General features: G+C 42.2%; 3 protein-coding genes and 1 long non-coding RNA gene across 5 annotated transcripts; 2 read left to right on the forward strand and 2 right to left on the reverse strand.

Annotated features, from left to right (window-relative positions):
• Positions 1-2,977: 2,977 nt before the first annotated feature.
• On the reverse strand, positions 2,978-4,472 carry LOC109519874 (uncharacterized). Its single transcript, XR_002169050.1, has 2 exons — positions 4,357-4,472; positions 2,978-3,086 (listed from the first exon to the last, which is right to left on the reverse strand). It is a non-coding gene; the product is annotated as an uncharacterized LOC109519874 (long non-coding RNA).
• On the forward strand, positions 4,368-10,345 carry gpr83 (G protein-coupled receptor 83). Its single transcript, XM_019876692.1, has 4 exons — positions 4,368-4,700; positions 6,347-6,472; positions 8,620-8,753; positions 9,164-10,345. The coding sequence occupies exons 1-4, from the start codon at positions 4,371-4,373 to the stop codon at positions 9,876-9,878; spliced, it is 1,305 nt and encodes a 434-aa protein (XP_019732251.1). The 5' UTR covers positions 4,368-4,370; the 3' UTR covers positions 9,879-10,345.
• Positions 10,346-12,146: 1,801 nt separating this feature from the next.
• cdk2ap2 (cyclin dependent kinase 2 associated protein 2) lies at positions 12,147-19,223 on the forward strand. Of its 2 annotated transcripts, XM_019876698.1 has the most exons (5): positions 12,147-12,253; positions 14,284-14,439; positions 17,291-17,382; positions 18,181-18,301; positions 18,662-19,223. In XM_019876698.1, exons 2-5 carry the CDS (start codon positions 14,385-14,387, stop codon positions 18,727-18,729), a joined length of 336 nt encoding a protein of 111 aa, XP_019732257.1. In that variant the 5' UTR covers positions 12,147-12,253; positions 14,284-14,384; the 3' UTR covers positions 18,730-19,223. The 2 variants fall into 2 exon arrangements, with proteins under 2 accessions (XP_019732257.1, XP_019732256.1); XM_019876697.1 differs by lacking the exons at positions 12,147-12,253; positions 14,284-14,439; positions 17,291-17,382 and having other exon boundaries at positions 17,393-18,301.
• A 91-nt stretch (positions 19,224-19,314) lies between these two features.
• Positions 19,315-23,353, reverse strand: aip (aryl hydrocarbon receptor interacting protein). The gene is made up of 7 exons (XM_019876693.1): positions 23,223-23,353; positions 22,148-22,330; positions 21,880-22,068; positions 21,291-21,467; positions 21,069-21,210; positions 20,060-20,289; positions 19,315-19,980 (listed from the first exon to the last, which is right to left on the reverse strand). The coding sequence occupies exons 1-7, from the start codon at positions 23,319-23,321 to the stop codon at positions 19,975-19,977; spliced, it is 1,026 nt and encodes a 341-aa protein (XP_019732252.1). The 5' UTR covers positions 23,322-23,353; the 3' UTR covers positions 19,315-19,974.
• Between the last annotated feature and the right edge of the window lie 56 nt (positions 23,354-23,409).

Here is a 23,409-nt window from a genome sequence, read left to right on the forward strand (position 1 = left end):
TGGTGATCGAGGGGAGGTCAAGTTCGAGACAGTGAGTGAGTGGAAAGAAAGCCACCCAGTCTTTTACTCATCACATTTTGTAGCAAATAGTCCTAACTTTGTTAGATTTTGTCATATACCTGTACTGTATGCTGCAGTTTTTGGGCAATATATTGTTGCACTTTGTTGCTTGTGTTGTCACACATGCATGTTGTTAACATACTTGGACGTTCATACAGGACATATACCAGATTTGTTTCACTGTTCTCATAAAAAAAAAAAAAAAAAAAAGTATGGTAATACAGTACTTTCATGCTTTTGTTCTGGTATATGGTATGGACTCTCAACATATACGGGTTTTTATATGTACCGTATCTTGTGCTGACCCGGCCCACCTGTCAAATTTAGAAATCAATGTGGCCCCCGAGCCAAAAAGTTTGCCCACCCCTGCTCTAACTGAAGCAAGTATCACTCTAATGTCCACCACATGCATAATATCTTCTCATTCATCCATGTTTTTACCTTCAATCTAAATCCAAAGAAGAATTTTTACATTTAGTACATCTCACTGTTTCTCAATTTATAAAGTCCTTAAAACTGTGCTCAATCATCACCAACATGTGTGCGGCTATATTTACTTATGCCCACTTCACAAATATCACAATGAGCCTCCTCATGTGCTCACATGATAACATCTTGTCTTCAATTTCTCTTCTTCTGGATCTGTTTTTCTTTAGGAATAATATTAAATGAGATTCATATCTACCTATCAAGTCGCCCAAGGGCACTTAAGCGTCGAAAAACGAAAAAAAGGCTCAGGCCGAAGGAGCAGAATCATGCCACTCACTGTATAGTGCTCGTTGGTCAGCTGAGAAAACCTTTTGGAGTATAAATATAGATGTGTTCATACATTTTCTTAATGATCGGTCATTTTAGGACATTAGGTTACGTTATTGTGTTCTCTCTAGGATCGCATATGGGGACATATCCTCCCGTTTATGCACAAATCAAATATCTCACGCGCAAATCTTGTGCACATTCAAGGTGCAGCAATTCTTCTGTCGAGGCTTCAGACATACCCACATGCGTAATCAGTTAAAAATTGCGCAGTCTCAGAAGATGTGTCACCCATTCATTTCTTCGTCTCCATTGATATGCGCGGCTCATCCAACAGGCGACTTTGAAGGCGCATGCACATTTTCATTCTGTATGCGATAAATACAATAAAAGTAATTGAATCATCGCTTGCTCATTACTGAATGTATAATTGGAGTTGTTCCATGAGTTGAACAGTGAGTGAGCCGGCTGTTGTTTGAACGTTGCCTAGCAACGTGTCTCGCCGGCACACGCTCCACTTCTATGGATTTCACCACCGGCATATGCGATAATACAATCTAATTTAATACAGGAGCTGAATGACAACAAAGATTTTGCTCTGCTAGCTACACCTGTCCCTCGCATATAGCTAAACAAGGTAAGCAAAATGGTGAGGTCATCTCTCAATATGAAGTGCAAAGAACTGTCATTATTAGTGAAGCAAGCCATCATTAGGGTGAAAAATCAAAACAACCCGTCAGAAAGATCATTGACTTTGGTAGACTGTTGCCGGTGAGCTCATGCCCATGCAAGTCATGAGCTCGTGCTCATGCAACTTTGTGGGTGTCCTGGTGCATGGAGTTGGCTCACCCTCAACGCGTTTGACAATTTGATAACAGAAAGTAATCTACGCTTGGCGTAAAAATGTCTGCGTCATTATTTTCATGAAGGGTCAATGGTCTAGTTCAGCGTATTTCTGAGTTTGGTGATAGTGTCTGGTCCCAGTGGACCTTGTGCATCCCATCCTGTGCACTTGGGCCACCTGGCTCCTTATCTTAAGTCACCAGTCTCAAACTTTGGTCTTAAACTGGACAGTGATTTTAAATTGGACCGGCAAATTGGTGCCGTTGTTAAATCCAGCTTCTTTCATCTTAGGCAGCTGGCTAAAGTAAAACCTCTCCTTTCTCATGAGCACTTTGAAACAGTAATTCGGGTCTTTGCCACATCCCGGCTGCATTACTGTAATGCACTTTACTTTGGAGTCAGACAATCCTCCATTAAGCGTCTCCAGTTGGTCCAGAAAGCTGCTGCTCTTCTCTTGACTGATACTCATGAGAGAGAGCACATCACTCCTCCTCTTGCATCCCTTTACTGGCTCCCTATACATTTTATAGTTCTATTTAAGATCCTATTATTTGTTTTCAAATCTTTAAATGGCCTCGCTACCTACACCTTACCTCTCTGAGCTCCTCCGCCCCTCCACATCTGCCTCAGGTCTGCTGATCAGATACTATTAGAGGTACCAAGAACTAAGCGGAGGCTCAGCGGGGATCAAGCCTTTTCCGTTGCTGGTCCATTCCTTTGGAATGACATCCCACTAAACATCCGGCAAACCCCCTCGCTGCCCATCTTTAAAACTCGTCTCAAAACTCATTTGTATTCTTTGGCTTTTGACTCAGCATGATACTTGATCTTAGTTTTACTGTTTTTGTGCTTTCTACTGTCTTTGTTGTTAATTTATTGTTGTATGTATGATATTTGCTCCATGTACAGCACTTTGTATACAACGGTGGTTGTTTTAAAGTGCTCAGTAAATACAATTGAGTTGAGTTGAGAGTTGAGACACGCTACGCCTCACTGGGCGTTCCTGTCCACCCCAGCACATTTGAAAATTTGGTTAGAAAAAGTAGTGTTTTTTTGGGGGGGGGTCAGGTCAGGTACCAGAGCAAAACCGCACAGATGACACCCTGACCACACTTACTCAAAGTGTGTTTATCTTCAAGGAAGGAAGTCACTCAGAATCAAAAACCTCACAAGAGCAAGAATTAAATTTGCTCGTCAGTATCTTTCAAACTCTGGAATTCAGGAATTACCTATACAAAGACGCCTGGGCTGCTTCACCTCACGACCGGAGAAGAAGAAGCAACCCAACTAAGATACTGTACAGCCTTCGCATATTTTCGACTCCCTATTATCAAGTCTTGCATCGAAGGGAATGTAGGTGACGTCATTCGGCTGTCCATCTTGGTCTGTATACTCCTGTTGGCCTTGGCTCACAACTCGCCTTGATCCTGCAAACTATGGCGACCTGTGTTTTTTATTTATTTCTTTTTTTGTGTCTACATTTAAATCTGCTGTCTGACCGGCCTGATTTTAATGCAAATAGAGATGCCCCGTACCCTGCAATTGGCTGCATGGTGTAAACTGCCTACTGCTTGAAGACAGCTGGGATAAGATCCAGCATGCCCGCGACCCTCGTGAGGATAAACCGATTAGAAAATGGATGGATGAATGAGGGATGCGCCACCATTGGCCTGGAAAAGTCTCGTTCCATATCAGAATACCCGGTTACATACAATTCTACCTGTGCAAAATCTAGCAAAATATCCATCCATCCATTTTCCGATCCACTTTATTCTCACAAGGGTCGCGGGGGATACTGGAGCCTATCCCAGCTGTCTTTGGGCAGTAGGCGAGCGACACCCTGAACTGGTTGCCAGCCAATCGCAGCACACAGAGACGAACAACCATCTGCGTTCACACTCAAACCTAGGGACAATTTAGAGTGTTCAATCAGCCTGCCATGCATGTTTTTGGAATGTGGGAGGAAACCGGAGCACCCAGAGAAAACCCATGCAGGCCCGGGGAGAAGATGCAAACTCCACACAGGAAGGCCGGAGCCGGGATCGACAGTGCGCGTCGACCTCTGCACTGTGAGGTCGACGCGCTAACCACTGGAACACCGGGCGCCTAGCAAAATACCAATACAAAAAAATTTCCACTCGTGCACAAAGTTAGACTGCTTTTTGTGGTAGACTTGCGCTTGGAACGAAAATAGAACCGCCCCTGAACATTGAATTTTTACAAATCTGTACTTCGTTACTTATTTCTGCCATCCTTCATTTTTTAGGTAAAAGTGAAGGTTGCGAGAAATACCACGCGCTATGAAAATGACCCTGAATTACAGTAATCAATAATCTGTCCTCCGTTAAATTACAAGAGTAGTTATGCCTTGGGCCGGCTTGGTTGACGGGCGTTGACTGTCAGTGTCTTCTCCGAATGCGAGGGAGCATTTACGGAGGGGGGGGGGGGGTTGTGTTGCTGCGCCAGTCTGAAGAAAAGCGATGCGTAAAGCAACTTGTTGGGCGCTTCTCCACACCTCACTTGAGAAGCAGACGGCGAACACTCTTACCCACAAATTAGAGGATTCAAAAAGGACAACTTAGATTTGCATAGTCAATATGATGAGATCTGGGTTTGTGTACTTGCCCGCAATTGCGTTCTGCTTGGCCACGAGCACAACAGAATCAGCGGGACTCAACAAAGTAAACAACAGCTCACCGGAGACGAGTGAGATGCTGTCTTTCGCGGAACTTGCAGCGAACACGTCAGAGAAGTTGGGCAACAGGACGTCGCCTTATTTACTGCTGGATTTTGACGAAGGGATGCTGGAGGACTGGCGCTCACTGGCTCGTGGCGACGGGAGGCGCGGCGGGGAGTCGGGCGTCAAGGCGCTGCTGGTCGCCGCCTACTCGGTCATTATTGTCATCTCCCTGTTCGGAAATACGATGGTGTGCCACGTGATCGTGAAAAACAAACGCACCCAGTCGGCCACCAGCGTGTTCATCATGAACCTTGCAGTGGCCGATGTGTTCATCACTGTGCTCAACACGCCTTTCACGCTGGTAAGTGCACCCTCGAGTGAAACGAAACGATTCAAATTGTGTCACATGTATGGTGACATTTTTTCCCAACCTATATTTATTGAGCCAAAGCACATATTTACATTTGAAAATTGCACAGCACAAAACCAAACCCAAAAAAGTACACCGGTATACTTGATGCGTTTCAAAAGACGTATTGTCCTTTGAAACTCTCTCTCTCTCTCTCTCTCTCTCTCTCTCTCTCTCTCTCTCTCTCTCTCTCTCTCTCTCTCTTTCTTTCTTCTGAAATTCTGTCAGCATTGTATTGCATAGCTGTGCCATTAAAAGTGCGTGACATAGCAAGTGACGTCCAAAGATTCAGCCACTCTCGTTAGATTGATGGCCTCTTCAAAAAACTAGAATCTCGTCACCTTTACACAATCTTTGCCTAACCGTTGTGAAAAATGTAATCGAGTCAAGGCAAAATGTCTGGCTCTATTTTGGTAGATAGGCGCATGAGTGCTTGGTGTAAAAAAAATGCGCATCTTCATCTTTGTGCCGAGCTAAATCGAGTTGACCGTGTTTGGGAATTTGGCACGCTGCTTTGCGCCTCGCTGGGTGTTCAGAGTGAGCGAGGGCATTTTTCATTACACCGCTAGCGCACTGGACAATTTGGTGACAGACAGTAGACTTGAATTTAGCCGTAGGTGGTGTAACGCAATTTTGGTGGATTTGCAGTCTAGGCGCAGACAGACATTCTGAGTTGTGTGGTGGATGTAATGTTATTGAAAAATGTTACTTATATGACAGCAGATGTCATCGTTTTTCAATGATAAATATGACAACAAGGCGTTAACGCCACTGATGTGAAACTCTGGGCCCAGTGGCCAGATCTGGCCCACGGCATCATTTTTGTGGCCTACGAAGGCAAATTTTGTCCGGTGTGTTCACTTCACAACACGAACAATATGAGATACTGCCAGATTTTTTTGTCACCAATCCCCCCTTTAAAATAAATGGAAACATAGTTGAACAAACAATTTACTGGCTTCTGATTTCAAAACTAGTTATCCACCAATTTGTGTTAGAAAAGTGATATCGGGTTCACAGTCATAACGGCCTTCCAAGGGAAACCGTGGCTACAGTGTGGCCCGCGACAAAAATGAATGTGACACCCTTGCTTTATGCGATCAAGATTTTGGGATCAATCACCGATCAGCAAGATAAAAAAAAAGACAATAACCGATCCTCGATCCGTCCGAAGATGGAGCAATATGTCAACTTGTACTCTTCAATCGACCCCGATATCTCTCTCCCCGTGCATGCGTGGGTTTTCTCTGGTTACTCCGGTTTCCTCCCTCATTTCAAAAACATGCACGGTCGGTTAACTGAACACTCTAAATTGTTCCTTGATGTGTTTGTGAGCGCGAATGGTTGTTCGTCTATGTGGTACCTGCCATTGCTTGGCTACCGGTTCAGGGTGGAACCCGCCTACTGCCCATAGACGGCTGGGATAGGCTCCAGTATGACCGCGAGCCTCCTGCGGATAAACGACTCGGATACACACCCAGATTCAGGCAAACGGGGTTCCATCTCATCTCCACATTCATTGATGCAAAATGAATTGAATTGAATGAATGACTTTCAAGAAGTACTTCAGTGTATCAATGTAAGTGTGTCTCTCACAGGTTCGTTTTGTAAACAGCACATGGGTGTTTGGAAGGACCATGTGTCACATCAGTCGCTTTGTACAGTACTGCTCCCTGCACGTGTCAACTCTCACGCTCACGGCTATCGCCCTGGACCGCCGACAGGTTAGTGTGCATGTGCTGAACCTGGCCGACTCATTTGCTTGAAAGTGTGCCTTGGCATTTCCCAATGCTGCTCAGTATTCTTTTAAGTTTCTTTCAGGGAACTCAACACGAATGCATATTGTATGACTGTTACTTTTTGCTGTTGTTTAGTTGTTGTTGAAATCATGCTAATTTATATTGAGAAGAGACTCAAACAGGTTTTAATCTGTGTGTGAAGTGGGAATTTCTCCATTGTGAGACTATTAAAGGTTTTCTTATCTTATCTTAATCATTGCTCGGAATTTTGTGCAGCTCTCCTCACATACAATGTTTGGTTTTATCTCAGCAATTATGATTTTAACTGACGATTGGTGAGAATGTTAATTAAAAAAATGTATTTCACTTAAAAATTATTTTATCTATCCAATATTACCCCCCCCCCTATCGTGAGTTTAATCATCTTTTGTAATTTGCCTTTAATTGAAAATTTTATTTTGAATTCCTGCTATTCCTCAAATGAGGTCAAAGATAGCAGATCCAAATTAAAGTGTTTAATTGTGGATAAAATTACATTTTTGATTGCAACTGGCCACAGCACCTTTCAAACCCAGCAAGCCTTCATCTAAACCTATTTTATATGCCAGTATCTGTATCTCAATTAGTTGCTGCAAATGTTCCTGGCTCTGCCAACAAGATCATGTACTGAGATGTTTTTCAATTACATTTGAGATATTTTTGTACAGTTTAATAACATACAGAGGTGAAACTTATTTGGCACCGATTATTCTTATCGTCGTTATTCCTCTATGGGAGCCTTTTAAAACCCGGAGAAATTGGAGGTCGGCACAAACGGATCATTTTGATTTATAGGTGTCCAACTGTGTACGCATTTGTTGTGTCATTTTCTAACATCGGACTATTGTGTGAGGGAGACTGAGACTAGTGGAGAGAACTGAGCAAAAACAGTCCAGATTCTCTTGTCCATCCATCCACTTTCTGATCCGCTTATCCCGCCTACTGCCCAACCCAGCTGTCTTCGGGCAGTTGGCGGGGGACACCCTGGATTGGTTACCAGCCAATCGCAGGGCACACATACACAAACAACCATCCACGCTCACACATACACCTAGGGGCAGTTTTGAGTGTTCCATTAACCCGACGCACATGTTTTTGGAATGTGGGAAGAAACCAGAGTCTCCACTTGCTCTTGATCCTGCGTCAGCAGGAGGTAAATGAGGAAACATTGTAAAGCGCTTCAAGTCCCAAAGGTAGAAAAGCGCGATAGAAGTGACAGACCATTTAATTAATTTCCAACTGTCTTTTGTCATTATGCATGTCTTGTAATTGATTTGCAACTGTCTTTTGTTTTCATGTCATTGTGTGCGTCTTGGCTTCACAGCTTTCAGTCATTTGTGGGTTATTTATTTATTTTTGGTCCAATCACATTTCAGCTTTATTGTGTGGCATGAAAATATTGTACCTGTTGACCTTGCACACACACAGACACACTGCACTTTTCAAATTAACACTGACACAGGGGTGCAGTTGTATCCTAGCTGAGTGCAAATTGTCGTAACTCTCTCATGCATACTTAGTCAAAGTCTAGTTGAGGCTTTTTTTTTTTGTGATTTGGTGACTTGTGTCTTGCTATCGAGACAGCCATTCCAATGTTGGTCTTTCGTCTGATCTTCACCAATTTTGTGGTTTATTTTCTGAATCTCAAGTGAGATTTGGGCCCATTGGGGAAGAATTTTACCACACATAAAATCTGATAAGTGGCTTCTCAAATTTGACTAACAGAGAAAGGCAGCAGGGAGCATACAGGTAGCTGAGATTTGGCACTCCAACGCCAAGTCCGGACCTCGTGAGCCCCTATCCAGCCTGTTTTAAATGAAGCTCTGTTTCAACACAACCGATTCAAATAATCAGCATTGTTATCAAGCTTGTTCAAAGTTTACTGATGAACTGATCATTTAAATCGTGTGTTGGAACAGGATTACATACAAAACAGGCTGGATTAGGGAGGACCGGATTTGGAGCAGTAAGTGGCACTGGTAGATATTCCTGATAACTATGCATCTGTGTAAGACACATATACATGAAGAAAACTATTTTATGTTAAGCATTTTATGGTCTGATCTGTATGACCTCCCCCTCCATCACCGCAGGTAATTTTACATCCTCTAAGACCTCGCATGTCACCAATTCAGGGCAGTGTTTGGGTGGCTGTCATCTGGATAATGGCCAGCTGTTTCTCCCTTCCACATGCCATCTACCAGAAACTTTTCACTTTCAGGTTCAGGTAACGAGACACACACACACACACACAAACATGCACACAAAGCCAAATGGACCTAAATGCTTCGTCTATGATTCATCTTTATTACACAGATACAAGAATAGTCACATGACATTTTAGTCACAATGGTGATTGAGCAATTACCTACTCCAATCATATTGTAATAACGATGGAAATATCAGTTTATGACCTGACTGTGTCATGATCATGATGCATCAGAAGGGGAAAAGATTTCGTGGTGTTTTAATGTGAAGAAAAAAAACAAGCGCAGTACCGATTTCCACTCTCTTACCTTCTGATATACTTTTTAAGACTGCCAATATGTTTTCAAGACAGCATTACACAACGGAGTGTGCAATACACTGTACAGTGAACATGCCCTGTACTTGCTTGATCTCCTTTCTCCTTACCAGTCAGGAAAAGGAGCGCAGCCTGTGCGTCCCGGACTTCCCCGAGCCATCGGATGTCTATTGGAAGTATATTGACCTCCTCACCTTCATACTCCTTTATATGCTGCCCCTTGTCATCATCACAGCGTCCTACACCACAGTGGCCCACAGGCTGTGGCACCACAATGCCATTGGCGACGCCACAACGGCTCAGCACGCCACCCATAGGAGGAAGCGGCGCCGCACGCTCGCCATGTTGCTCGTAGTAGTGGCCGTGTTCGCTGTCTGCTGGTTCCCGCTCAACTGTTACGTGGTGCTCCTGTCCAGTCAGGCCATTCACTCGTCCAACGTTCTTTACTTCTGCTTTCACTGGCTGGCCATGAGCTCCACCTGCTACAACCCATTCATTTACTGCTGTCTTAACCCCACCTTCCGCCAGGAGTTACGCCTTCTCCTGAGTATGTGCAGAAGGAGTCACAGCGTGGTGGTGGAACTGGAGCTGGAGCGTCAGCCTGCCGCTGCATGCCCGCCATGCCACAGGACCGCCTGGCCTGACGACGAGTTGTCTGGGCAGAGGCAAGCTTTGCCACAGCCCAGCCACCCCTCGCTGCAGAAGAACCACAATTTATCAGAGGACTCGCCTCATCTCAAGGACACACACTCACTCTTCACTGCCAGACGGGCCCTCACAGGGAGAACTGACATCCTGTCTGTCGAGCCCATTGTGGCTGTGAGCTGACTAAACGTGTCGTGTCATGGGGACATTTTGGATCACTTCTTCAGTTCATTGTGTTCCAAAGATGATACAAGAACCCCCTCACCCATTACATTTCTATCATTCATCATTAATTTTGTTCTCTGGAAAAAGCGGCATCAGGCCAGGTGATGCTTTTTTTGTGAAAGTTTTAAAATGCGAACAAAAACACTTGCTGAAAATGCAATTACTGTATATTATTGAATTTGATATTTTCTTGTGAAGAAACCGTTTTTGCACATGGAACTCAGGAACCTGGCAGGGCTCACAAAGCCTTTGGTAAACTACTGTGAGCTACTTAACAACATACATACACCAATCAACAATATGATGACCCTAATCTATTTTTATTTATTATCAAATATGCTGCCCTTACAAACGTTTGAGTGACACTGTGAGAGAGGATTTCCTCCAATATGTTCAGTATTGTGGTAGTAGTTTGTCATATTGATGCTCTCATTTAACGATTCAGGTAAGCAACATATTTGCGACAGCTCACATGATGATGTACAGTTCTACACTACTATCTATTCATCCATTTTCTTTTGCGTTCTCCTTATCAGGCTCAAAACGTCTCACAGCACATCATTTCAAAAAATGTCAAAGTGGACATGCAGGTTAATGATGTACCTTCTGACATCCAGTGGAAGTGCATTTAATTGTACTTCCTGTCACAATAATTCACTGCCTCAGAGAGGGAAACAAGAATACCGGTACATTATTTTTACAGAAATAATCATTTTGGGACCAATAAAGTGTAATTGCATAATTACACAAGGTGGTCTCTCTCCAAATACTAATGCCACAATAATTAGAAATCGGTGACAAGGAACTAACAACGATTCACACTCAGTCACACTTATGCGCAGTTGAGTGTCTTTATGAACCGAGCATGCATGTTTTTAGAGGATATGCCCCTCCCCCCCCCAAAAAACCCACACAAACACAGAGAGAACATGTAAATTCCAAATCTCATCATTTTTTTTATCATACTTGTTGTCTTGGCTTCCCTGGACAAGACAAAAGCCCTCAGCCATGTTTCGAACCCAGACCTTCAGAACTGTGATGCAGATGTGCCAATTCAGTAGCACACCATTTATTTGAAACTTTCTGAAAATTTACCACCCCTTTGCAATGCTTATTTGTAAATAAAGAAAACAACAATTGCAGAATGTTTTCACCTTTTACATGTCTTTGCTCTCCATTGTCAAATGAAAATGTTGCATTGGATTCCAATGACGTTAAATGTACTATTATGTTGTTCTGAGCTTCATGTGTTACTTATGTAAAATGTCTGTATGTTTATCTGTAGATATGCAATTGCAGTAAACCTTGTGATGTTGGTGTGAAACCCAGACTTATTTTTCAATCAAGTCTCTCCACACATGTGTGATTATATGTTGCATGTTACTAGAGTGACAGTCCTTGTATGCGGGGGATGACCAATAAACACTAATCATGAGACATGTATGCTGTATGTATAAAAGCATCCCAATTTAGGTGAAAAACAACTGACAAATGACGCACATGTATGCCTGTTATGAGAAACATTCAGTCATTTTTTTTTTTTGCGAAACGCATCAACAATTTGTGAGATGACTCAGAATGTCACCACAATTAGCAAAGGTTGTTACGGAAAAAGAGCATTGCCTGCCAACTGCTGATGATATGCCTCTATCACAAGAGCCCCCCTCCCTCCCCAAAAAACAAACAAAAACAAAAACATGCCTTCAAAAGCTCATTTTCAACGTCACGTGCAGTACATACTTTGAATGTGTATTCTTCATATGGTTATTTATGTCACAGTTACTTTAAATATTTGCTCCAAAAAGGCATTTCTGATCAGGTTTTTACATTTTATTGTACTAGACTAAAAGTTTATCATATGGGCTATAATGATGCTAAATCATACTGCCGTTGCAATTAAATAATTAGGTTACTTTATTATTTCATTTGTACTTATCATTTTAAGATATTTTGGGGGAGGCGGGTGCAGCTAGTCATTCTATTTAATTAATTTAACATTGTAAACTAATTTGTTTAATATGTGACTGTGTGTTTACTTAATGGAAATAAACTATTTGAAATAAAGTAAAATAAACTAAAAACATTTTTATAATGTGCCTTGGCTCAAAAAGGTATGGGAGACACTGCCATAGATGCCACTTGTCACTTCATTCATTATTGCATTTCTCTCTTCACAGTCACGCCATTGGTCAATTTATTGACCAATGGCGTGACTTAAAAGTTTAATAAATAATAAGGGCGATACGCTTCATCTTCCTTTTGCGCATGCGCACTTCTTTACTCACAGGAAGGACCCTCACGTCCCACAGAGGATATTAAATCTACTTAAAAAGGTACTCAAAGTACTTAACGTTATGTTATTCTGCGCTCCTCACAATCAAAATACATGGAGCTGACAACTAAATGCTGCAGCTGATGTGCCTTTATTTGTAGAACCGCGCCAGCGCTGCTTTTCTAGGTCCCTCTCACATTGTTTTGCTAACCGGCGAGAGCTAGCTACATTTAGCATTGTACCTTCCTGTTAAGCTAACGTCAGCTATTGTTTCATTCAAGATGGTCTCGAGTTAAGTCCGGTTTGCCTTAAGCGGTTACCGTCGCACATAAATCGCCTCTAAAGTACTTTTCAAAATGAAAACCAAACAACTCAACAGCTTTAACGTTACGTTTATGTGATTTGATTGTCACGAGAACCTTTTCTGACTTGGCTTGTTTTCGTCTTGAGACGCCGACAAACACTTAGCGGCCATTTCTTTAGGTACACCGGCACCATCTAATGATCACCATAACAGCCATTTAAAATGAATGTGTTGAGTAAATTTAGTTGTGATATGGTCATATATATTTTAATGCACGTATAGTATTGTAGTGTCATGATGACCTAAAATGTTCTAAACACCCCAATACTGACACTATTTTGAACATCGATACCCCTCTCACAGTATCAAAAGTGTGTTGCGGCTTGCGTTAGCTTGCCAACGGGTACCAAACGTTTTGGCCTGTGGGTGCACAGACAGATATTTACACACATATGAATGAACAGCGTCCTTTTTATTTTCACTTTCTGAAAAGTGGCACTTATTTGCGGATATCCTTGATACATGGTTCTATACGAGTGTGCTCTTTGCACTCCTCGTAATATGATTCAGCGCACGAGTAGAATGACTTGGGGGCACCAGTAAAACAAATTTGGGTTACGAGTCGGGCTGCCAGGATTAGTCGACTGGTCACGACTGTGTCGACGACCAAATCCATTGATGGCTAAATTAGTAGTCGATGTCGTTAATTCATTCATTCATCTTCCGAACCGCTTTATCCTCACTAGGGTCGCGGGGGGTGCTGGAGCCTATCCCAGCTGTCTTCGGGCAGTTGGCGGGGGACATCCTGAATCGGTTGCCAGCCAATCGCAGGGCACACAGAGACGAACAACCATGCACGCCCACACTCACACCTAGGGACAATTTAGAGTGTTCAATCAGCCTGCCATGCATGTTTTTGGAATGTGGGAGGAAACCGGAGTACCCGGAGAAAACCCACGCAGGCTCAGGGAGAACATGCAAACTCCACACAGGGAGACCGGAGCTGGAATGGAACCCGGTACCTCTGCACTGTGAAGTCGACGTGCTAACCACTGGACTACCGGGCCGCCGGATGTCGCTAATATTTTATTTATTTTTTCTTATTATTTTACGCTTTGTTTGGCCTGTGACGCGCATGCGCAGTAGTCATAATTCGGGTCTAACTGGTGTTAGCAACAGAGTCTGAAAGGTAAAGGGCATTTCACCAAAAAGTACTTAATGCAATGCAAACCGGATGTGCATGGCAGCACAGCTGTGAAAGGAAAAAAAAAACACTTTGTCTGATGCCAAAGTTAGGGCTGGGTGATCTGTCTGAAAAGTACCGTATATCACAATAAAAGTATTTCACATTGGTTGATTTATTATCATCATCATTAGTGTTTTTGTTATTATTCAAAATAAGGACCCAGAACAGGAAAAAAGATAAATGTAGGTAATTTTATTTCTACAAAATATTTAACACAATTATGAAAAAGTAAGATAAAGTGGTCAAGATTAAATAAACACCTTTTTAAACAAAATGTGCTTAGTAGAGCTGTGCAAGAACCATTTTTGTGAACTTTGTCTACCGAACCATCTATGAAAAAGTGTGGCTGAACCTTCTTTACAATAAATGACCAATCACCTCTGTGCAACCATTGCAATAAGATTATTTTGTGCATGCAATAACATTATATTGTGCAGACAAACACGATAACACTTTTTTTTATGGATATGTGGTGTAGAAGTGAAAGACTTGCTCGCTCTGATATTAATCAGTTAATTTGATAATGCTTTGTGGTGTTCAGCTCTTAGGAGCTCATCTCCCGGAGTAAAGCTGTATAAGCACTGGCCCGACCGGACCGAAGGAAGTGGCGCGTCGTACGGGGAGCTGCCAGTGGACATCGTCATGAGTTATAAGCCCATTGCTCCTGCGCCGTCTGGCTCCAACCACACGCCGCCTGGTTTGTTTTAACACCAACCTTATCCCTAATGCTGTTTTGGCTACGATAATTGACGACCTGCCAAGAATCAGATTGCATACCTCATATGCATTCACATTTTAAAATAATATAGTTTTACAGCAACAGTGATTCTCAAAATAAAGTGGGATATGCACATCCTGATTAACTTTTTCTATTTTTTAAAAAAAATATTATAATTATGACATATTTTTTAACATCACGTATACCGCACATGACGAGGAAAAAACTCGACGTCTCCTTACCGGCTCCTCTTTTTTCACGGGGGATGCCGTCAAGTAGAGTTTGACTTTTTTTGGGGGGGTTAACCCCTCCATGAAGCCATTATGAATCCCCCCCCCCCCCACACACACAGATGGTTCGTCAGCCTTCAAAACACTTGTTACACTTAATAAATCAACTTTTAAAATGCAAAATTAAGAATAAATCCATGTTGTGGAAACCATAAGCTCGTTGACATGACTATGCACTTCCAGCAAAAGTTGTTCATGGTCTCCCAATAGAAAAGGAATGAGAACAGTAGTCATGGTCACAAATGGAAACCCCATGATAGACTGAAGCCGCAATAACTGAACCGCCAAGTAGTGAAGGAACACTGTTGAGGACAATTTGATTTGGCCTTTGCTGACTTTGATCAGTGAAAGGTGGAAACTGTTGATGTTTGGTCTGCTTGTTAACAGTATGTGCCCCGCTTAAAGTAAACACAACCTGTTCGGTGACTTCAACATTGTTATGTTCATTTTGTTCCCATGCTTGGAAGGTCAAGTTAATTTATTTCCATCTCCATCTTGCACCATCATAAACCCTCTCATTAACAGTACAGGGAGGGTTAGCGGAACATGGTACTTTGTGATTGATGTGCTTAACTTTAAAAAATAAACATCATGTAAATCACTCTAATAAAAAATATTAATTATAACAAAACACCATGTAAATTAATCCAATACAAAATACACCTGACATAAGTCACTCTTATGCAGCATTCTGGTGTCAAAGGATTTTACTAATCTGGTACAAACCAGCCACCCTGATGTCACTGCTCACATAGAAGCCACATGATTTGGTCTGCATGAAAAAGAAATATAAGTCAGAAATTCTTAAGACAACTGTAAATGATAGCCATGAAGATATTTGTCTTCCCACTGCATGACTTTGTGGCCCTCTCTGTACAGGCTGTCCGTATTGCTTGCTTGGAGACAAGTTCAGTATAGACCTGCTGATGCGACCGAAACACACCGTGAAGGGACACATTTTTCATTGAGGGCATATGTAACATTATTCGCGGGAAGAGCAGCGTGGCCAGTAGGGTAGTTCATGGCATTGAGCGTTGTCTTTTTTTTTTTTTTATCCTGAATTTATGTACAATTTTAAAGGTCAAGTGTGAAGTAATTTTAGAAACTCCCAAGTGAACTATTTTCATGTCACAAGTAGTTAAGATAAGAAAGATAAGAAAACCTTTATTTGTCCCACAATGGAGACATTTGCATTACAACATGATGCATTACATAAAGGATGAAAAAAATAATTTACTATTCAATGAAATTCATTCGCTTTGTGAGAATGACTGTATCGTTCCAATTTTCTGGTCCATTTGCTGAACAAAAGCATTTTCATTGTTAAGCGTGTTGCTATGGGTCTAATTGTGAACTTGGGTGAGTTGCTTAAAAAAACAAAACACACTAACAAAAGTGTGCTTGGAATAGTTTCAGTTCTAGGTATTACTCAAAAGATGGTTGCCCAAGTTTACATCAGACTTGACCTTAAAAGGCTTTTGAAGTGCTCACTCCATGTCTCGTTTGTTTGTTTGTTTGGAGAAAATAGTACAAAGATGGCGGCCACTTGTCACACTCGGAGTTATTGTACCTTAGTTGACACGGTTTTCTGCATCTGCGTCATGTGCAGAATGTCTGTATCGATAAAGCTGTTCCTGGGGGCTAAGGCATACGTTACAGAATGATCAGTACATTGCCCATCAAATTACGGTATCACGAAGCGTCATTCAAATGGCCAGCTACCAAAACATTTACTTTAGGGATGCCCAACCTTTTTTGACCGAAGATCGACTTGTCAAGCAACCGACGATCAACCCGCTACCGCACGTGCACGCACATACACACGATGAGCAACAGCCATAGCGGCCAGGAACACGGACGAAAAATAAGAATAAAGAAGATACAAGAGCTTGTGAGTTTGTAAAAAGGAATCACTGCCTACCTTAGCCGAGAACTGACCCGGCGGCATGGGACGCACTTGGGCAGCGTCTTCACTGCAACGACGTCACTATCGTAGCTCACGTGTATCGTTTTAAAACTTTTCACTTGGCACATCAGATCAGATTCCCATTCTTTGCCAGTGCCATCGATGAAATGTACACGAAACAAACTTTGAATGAGAATAATAAAAACTAAAATAGATAGATGGCAACAGCTCTAATCGCAAACTGCAAGTGCAGACGGCTTACCGCTAACAACTTCCGGTGATGCAGGTCACCCGCCGCCGTAGGTTAAAGGTGACTTGGTTTGTTATATTTTATTTTTTAAATACTTTTTTGTGAAAGTGAAACCGAGAGGACGCTTAGGGTGCCGTGTGCACTAACACAAAAATATAGAATATGAACAACACGCACACATCTTTTTTTTTTTAATATCCCCCCCCCCCCCCCCCCCCCCCCCCCCCCGCCCTCCACGATCGACTTGGGACCAGTTCGCGGGCTACCAGTCGCTCACACCCCTGATCTACTTGGTTGCTGAATTTCACACACGATTGGTGGACAGGCACAACTGGTACCAAGTGGGCATTTTTGTGTTTCTCTGACTTTGCTGTGTATTTTCAGGCTCCTCCGTGCCCTCTCCTTCGCTCCCGTCATCGTCCAACTTCCGGCCAGCCTTCAGCGACTTTGGCCCGCCCTCCATGGGCTTCGTTCAGGTGTGCTAGCATCTGCGGTGATCCACAACGGTTGAATGTGGCAGAGCTGAGCTTCTTTGTTCGAGATATTCACACTTTTTGCCACAAAGAGAACAACCTGAAGTTACACTTTTGTGAGTTCCTACATGCTGGCTGGCATTTTGCACAGTTAGTGCTGCCAATTCGGGAACTTTGTGAGTTACAAGGCGCCACTTGGGTCTTTTGTTTTTCTTCATTTTTTTCTCTTCTTCCAGTTTTTGTGTTGTGATCTAAACGAGCAGCTTCAGATATGCTGCCACCCAACCTAAGTGGGGGAAAAAAAGAAATGAAGCAGTTTTGGTCCTATCATGCCCTTGCATGTGGGCAAGGAGAGCCACAGTTGGCAATGCACGTGATCAAACACACAAGTACTAAATAAAAACACTTGCAAAGAGCTGCATTAGACCACATCTCATAACCGGACACTCACACTCAGAAAGCTCCTAATGCCACACACTAGGCCACACCCCTTGAAGGCAACATCCAACACACACACGAAAAAAGTTTATTTCTCGGTTGACTGTTTTACACAAGACAACTATTTTTATTCATTAAACATGTAAAAATTTTGTTTTGGGAGGTACAGAATAGAAAAACGTCATTTTATTCTCATCTCAAAAGAATATGAGTAATGAGTTACTGATATGTGCTTGGTCACAAACTCTCAAGTCAAGATTCCACTGTATGTGCTACATGTCATGTATAAAGTCAACCAAAGGACCACGGTATGTTATTGATGTTTTGATGCATCTCTTTGTTTCTCTGAAAAATCCTGCTCAGCCCGTAAAAGTCAGTCAAGGGTCGACCTACAGCGAACTTCTGTCAGTCATTGAGGAAATGAGTCGTGAGATCCGGCCCACATACGCTGGAAGCAAAAGTGCGATGGAGAGACTAAAGAGAGGTATTAAACAACACTCAAACACCAGCACACCCGACATTTTGTCCAAGTAGCAAGATATTCCCATTATTAACAATTTAATTTATGCAGATTTAAGATTGGTGATGGGTGCTACATGATGACACCCAGATCAAGACGTAATTGTTGGAGTTGAATTCAAGTCACGTATTTTTAGTACTTATGATGTTACAGCTATTAAGCGCCAAAACTAATTCGGCGTAATTGCTTTGGCCAAATGCATGTTCACCGGTAATAAATGTCTTGGATGAGTTTGACTTCCATATGAGGGTAGATTCAGGCAGATTTAAAAAATTTTTTTTTTTAATTCCATTATTCCATATTCAAATGTCTTATCTGTTCCAGGTATCATTCATGCACGTGCACTGGTCAGGGAGTGTCTGGCAGAGACGGAAAGAAGCGCCCGTACATAACCCTTCCTCCCCGTCCCCTCCTCCTTATCCATCATCCGTTGTTAGTTTTTATTTTCTGGGTGTTTTTTTTTTTTTTTTAATTACATTGGCCTTGTCATTCTACCAGGCCATTCTCTTGAAACTACTAGTTCCGTTTTCTTTTTTTTTTTTTTCAGACGGCCTGTGGATATTTTAAGTAGAGCCGTGCGTAAAAAGTAGATTAAACCATTTTATATTTGTTGACAGCCAGACAGACCAAATTATGTCTCCTTTAAGTTAAAACCAAAACTTGTTCTCAAGTTGTGAAGTTTTTTTCCTTACCTTTATTCATTTGCGCATCATGAATCGAGACCATTTGCTTTCCTGCTCACCTGCATTGGTCCTATTTTCTAGTCAACGTTCAACAAGAACTATGTACTGTACCTCTCAAGTCAATTTGTTATTGTGGGAATTTTGTAAACCAAACTTTTGCAGTTCAGTATGTATATCTGAATTAAAATGATATAAAAGAAATCGCTACCTGTACTGTTTTTTTCTCCCCCTCACTGGACAAAGATTAATTTTGTTGTATTGAAGTAACATAATTGGACCACACGGGAATCCGTATTAAAAATGCCAATGCACGAATAAACGCATTTATTTGGATTACACAATTGCTGCTTCAGTGACATGAAATGATGAGGGTGAGACTCATCCACATAGTTGTTTCCACAATTTGGGTCTACAAAGAGTGACAGACAGAAAGTGATGAAAACCAAAATATTTTTTCCCCACATATGAAATAAGAATACAGAAGAAAGCAACATCCAAGTGTGTCGTTTTGATTGTCAACGTCTCCATCTGCCGGCTATATTGATCCGGAGAAACCAGTCTGTTAATCCTGAGACCAATGAGGTCCAGAGGGACAAAAGGAGAGCTGTATGAGTAATATTCTCAATTTAGATGTGATTACAAGTGGATTTTTACACTGAATAAAAGAAAAGTAAGAGATTGCAGCAGAGCAGTTTGTGTGGCACTTAAAAACCGGCGTCTGTATGAGGGAACCGACGGATACATAAAACAGATTAAATGACGACACTTGAGGCTTTGAGTTGCTATTGGCAACAAAACAATCAAAGGGAGAAACACAAATCTGACTTTGGGAACATTATGTATCTCACAGAGTACAGAGTTTTGTCTTGTGAGTGTGGCTCAAACTGAAACACCAGCATCTGGTGTTTCTATGCTTTCGCCTTGAAATCTACAGGTATCTTCTCATTGTACTCCTCAACCCTGATAAGAGAAAAGAGCAAAAGAATAACTGTAGAGAACACTACTGAAACGGAAGGACAATTGGTCCATGTGAACTCACCGTGGTCGCAGTTGGCGGCGGTGAGTTGTAATTGAACAGGCCTTTGTAGCGTCCCTTCTCCTCCTTCTCCTTGGTCCGGATGCGATCCTGCATGGCCCGCAGCTCCTTGGTGACGGACGGCCCGAGAGACGGGTCCAGCTCCAGCACCTTGGCGAAGTCCGCACGGGCCTCCGTCTCGTTCCACACTGCGGCATGGGCCTTTGCTCGCTTGTAGAAAGCCTTAACGTTGTCTGGCACACAAGGACAAGCATGTCACATCGACGAAGGACAAACAAGCCGACAGCAAATTTAAAGATCTTGACAACTTACAAAAATAAAACAAATTTTTACATTGAAAACAAACTACTGTTCAAAGTTTGGCGTCACTTTAAAAATACCCTTATTTTATTTTACACATTAATAATATCCACTTAAGCTACACATCCTAGCCAATTGGCTTGCGTACTTTTACATGTCTTACCACCGTGGTAGGAAGAAAAAAAACGTTTCTTGTCTTGGCTATCTGTTTGTTTCTTCCTTGCGTTTGTATTTTCAATGTATCCAAGAAATATAAATACATTGATGTCGTTTGTATAGGTAAGTTTTCATGGGTTTCATGTGTAATATGTGCAAGCTACTTGTGCATATGTGCGAAAGCACTTCCTTTTTATATGCGGGTATCATGACACCGCATCCTTGGGAACCCACAATGTATTTTTTTTTTTTACTGCGCACAGAGCCATTAAAGATGGCAAAGGCCGATATTTAGGCTTTGTTCGTGTTTACATGTATCATGTCATTTGTATATATAAATGAGATACATGTACTCAACATTTGTCCAAAGATAGCAGCCATAAAGATTTTTGTGCTGAAATTGGATGCTTAGGAAGTTTCATTCCGTTTGCATGAACATGGCAAAAATGACTCAAAAGAAGCAAGGTGGCCACTGTGCTCCAATTCCACGCTAATCAGAATGATTATCATCTACCATGAAGCGCAGACTCGAGGAGAATCATGAGGTGAGCCTTACCCTCGTATTTGAACGTGAGTGATGAGCAGTGTTCGATGACTTCGTAGTAGTGGCCTTGGAGTAGCTTGCACTGGCAGTAGTTGAGGAGAAGAGGCGTGATCATGTGGTCCAGCTTGATCCACGCTTCATCTCCTGGATGCTCCTGAAATGAAAAGATGAAGAGGTGTCAGATATACTGGCAAGGTGTTGAGAAGGAACGGGCATGGGCCAGATTTCATTGACCTTCATCTGTAGATTTTTGAGACAGGCGATGCCGTTGTAGTATTTGTCGGTGGCCTCTTGTATTCGGCCTTGCTTGAAGAGCATGTTGCCCTCCTCGTGGATGTGAGGCACGAAGGCCAGCTTCTCCTCGTCCGTCATGGCCCACACGTCCAGCTGGAACGAGCCCGGAGGAAGAACCTGCAAGCACACTGGAGCTCAGCGGCAGCTTTCACAGTCGCTGCATACAACGCTATTACTGGATACTACAGCAATAGCTGTACCGAAGAAATACAATTCTAGGTGAACTTAGGTGAACCTTATAAAACAGATAACATTCTTTCTTGCTCCCAAAAGGAAAAATTCAAGGGTTAGACAGTAATAACAACAACATTAATAATAATTAAAAACAAATATGATTGAATCGCTTAGAAAATACCATCAAAAGGTCAATTTAAATCTCAAAAAGCAATCACACCGATCCTTTGTTATATTCTCATTTTTTGAGATGGTGAAATTTGGGTTTTTGCGAGCTGCGAACTTGAATAATCAAAATGATTATGCTGTGGTGTAACTACCCCCTCAAAGCCAAAATGTGTCCCATTTCACGCACCTCCATCAGCTCAATGGCGAAGACAAGAGGCTGTGGATTAGCCTGAAGGTGGTCCAGGTCTTTGTGGCCCAGCGAGTGGTGGGAGTGGATCTGGGCAATGCCACAGCAATGTCTCTGGCCTTCCAGGGGGTCTTTCCCAATGCTGATGTTCCTCAGCGACTGGGACACCAGCGGGTAGAGTGCGGTGTGCTGTGAACAAAAACAGACCATCTCAGATATGCCAGTGTACAAAAACACCTCGGACATCCTATTTAACGAGCTCACTCACTTTGGCGTCACATGTGAACTCGGCAATTTCTCCTTCTCTCATAGAGATGATCACTCGTTCCCATACAGCCAGTTTAAACTTCTTGCCCAAGATCAGCTCCATTGGTTTACTGCAGCCCCCTGTGTTCCTGGAGTCATCCAGCACTGTGCCATCACACAGGCTGGTGCGGTAGTGGAAGACCACCTGGAAGAACCGGCAGTAGGTTAATTATGCCAAAATGAAAATATGCTTGAGACACAGCCTTACAAAACATCCTCTTTATTTTAAGTGTGTGTGTGTGTGTGTGTGTGTATATATATATATATATATATAAATTTTTTTAAATGCACAGGCCATGGTGTCATTCTGCTAGTTAACTCAAATTATACAAATCCATCAAACACAAGAAAATAGTTTTCAGAAGCCCGATTCCTACTCGTCACCTCAAAATCATTTTAATTAATTCTAACATCTAAATTTCATATACAGTACAACAATGTTTTTACGTAAACATCACAATTAAAGAATATATTTGAAATGAAAAATTTCACTCTGTCTATACTCTATATTATTCACGTGTTTCACATTTTGAAATGAACAACGGGAGATACAACATTGTCCACTTTATTCTAATTGATTGCATTCCAGATTCGACAGTGTTTATATTTAAAACGCAAAATGTCTTGAGAATGGCGACATTCCGTCTACGGTTTATTTTGGCCAATCACAACCTTGGAATATTGATTGCCACAGTAAGCCAACCAATCAGCATTGATAAACAACCCATCCTGTTCCGCCCATATCCGTCCATCTGATGAGTGAAAAAAAAACATTGAAAAGAGGGGAGAAAGGAATGCCTACTGGCCAAAACGTTTTAAAATCAGGAAGCGATTAACAACCACGTTCTTCCATGTGCGTCGGTGGTGGCTCTTGATACAAGAAATGTCTTTAGGTAGCGTGTAACAAACAAAATGTGTTAGCCAATATAGTACAACACATACGAAAAATTAGCATTAGCAAACGCGATAGAGCGCGTTTGCTAACATTTACAGACACAAATTAGAGGCAGTGACCCACAATTTAGATTAATTTTTACCTTTGTTCCATCGGGGAAGGGCGATAGCTGTCCTTTACCCGGGCTAATCAATTTCTTACTGATCCCTTCCGCGAGAAGCCTTCTTGCCTCTTCCTCCATCCTTGGCAGAGTCGTCACTGACGACCAAGTACGATGTTTACCGAAGAAAGCCGATTCTAGTTTTGTCACGTTTTGGTCGAGCACCGCC

This window comes from Hippocampus comes, unplaced genomic scaffold (genome assembly GCF_001891065.2).
Source record: "Hippocampus comes isolate QL1 unplaced genomic scaffold, H_comes_QL1_v1.1 scaffold51, whole genome shotgun sequence".
NCBI classification, from domain to species: Eukaryota; Metazoa; Chordata; class Actinopteri; order Syngnathiformes; family Syngnathidae; genus Hippocampus; species Hippocampus comes.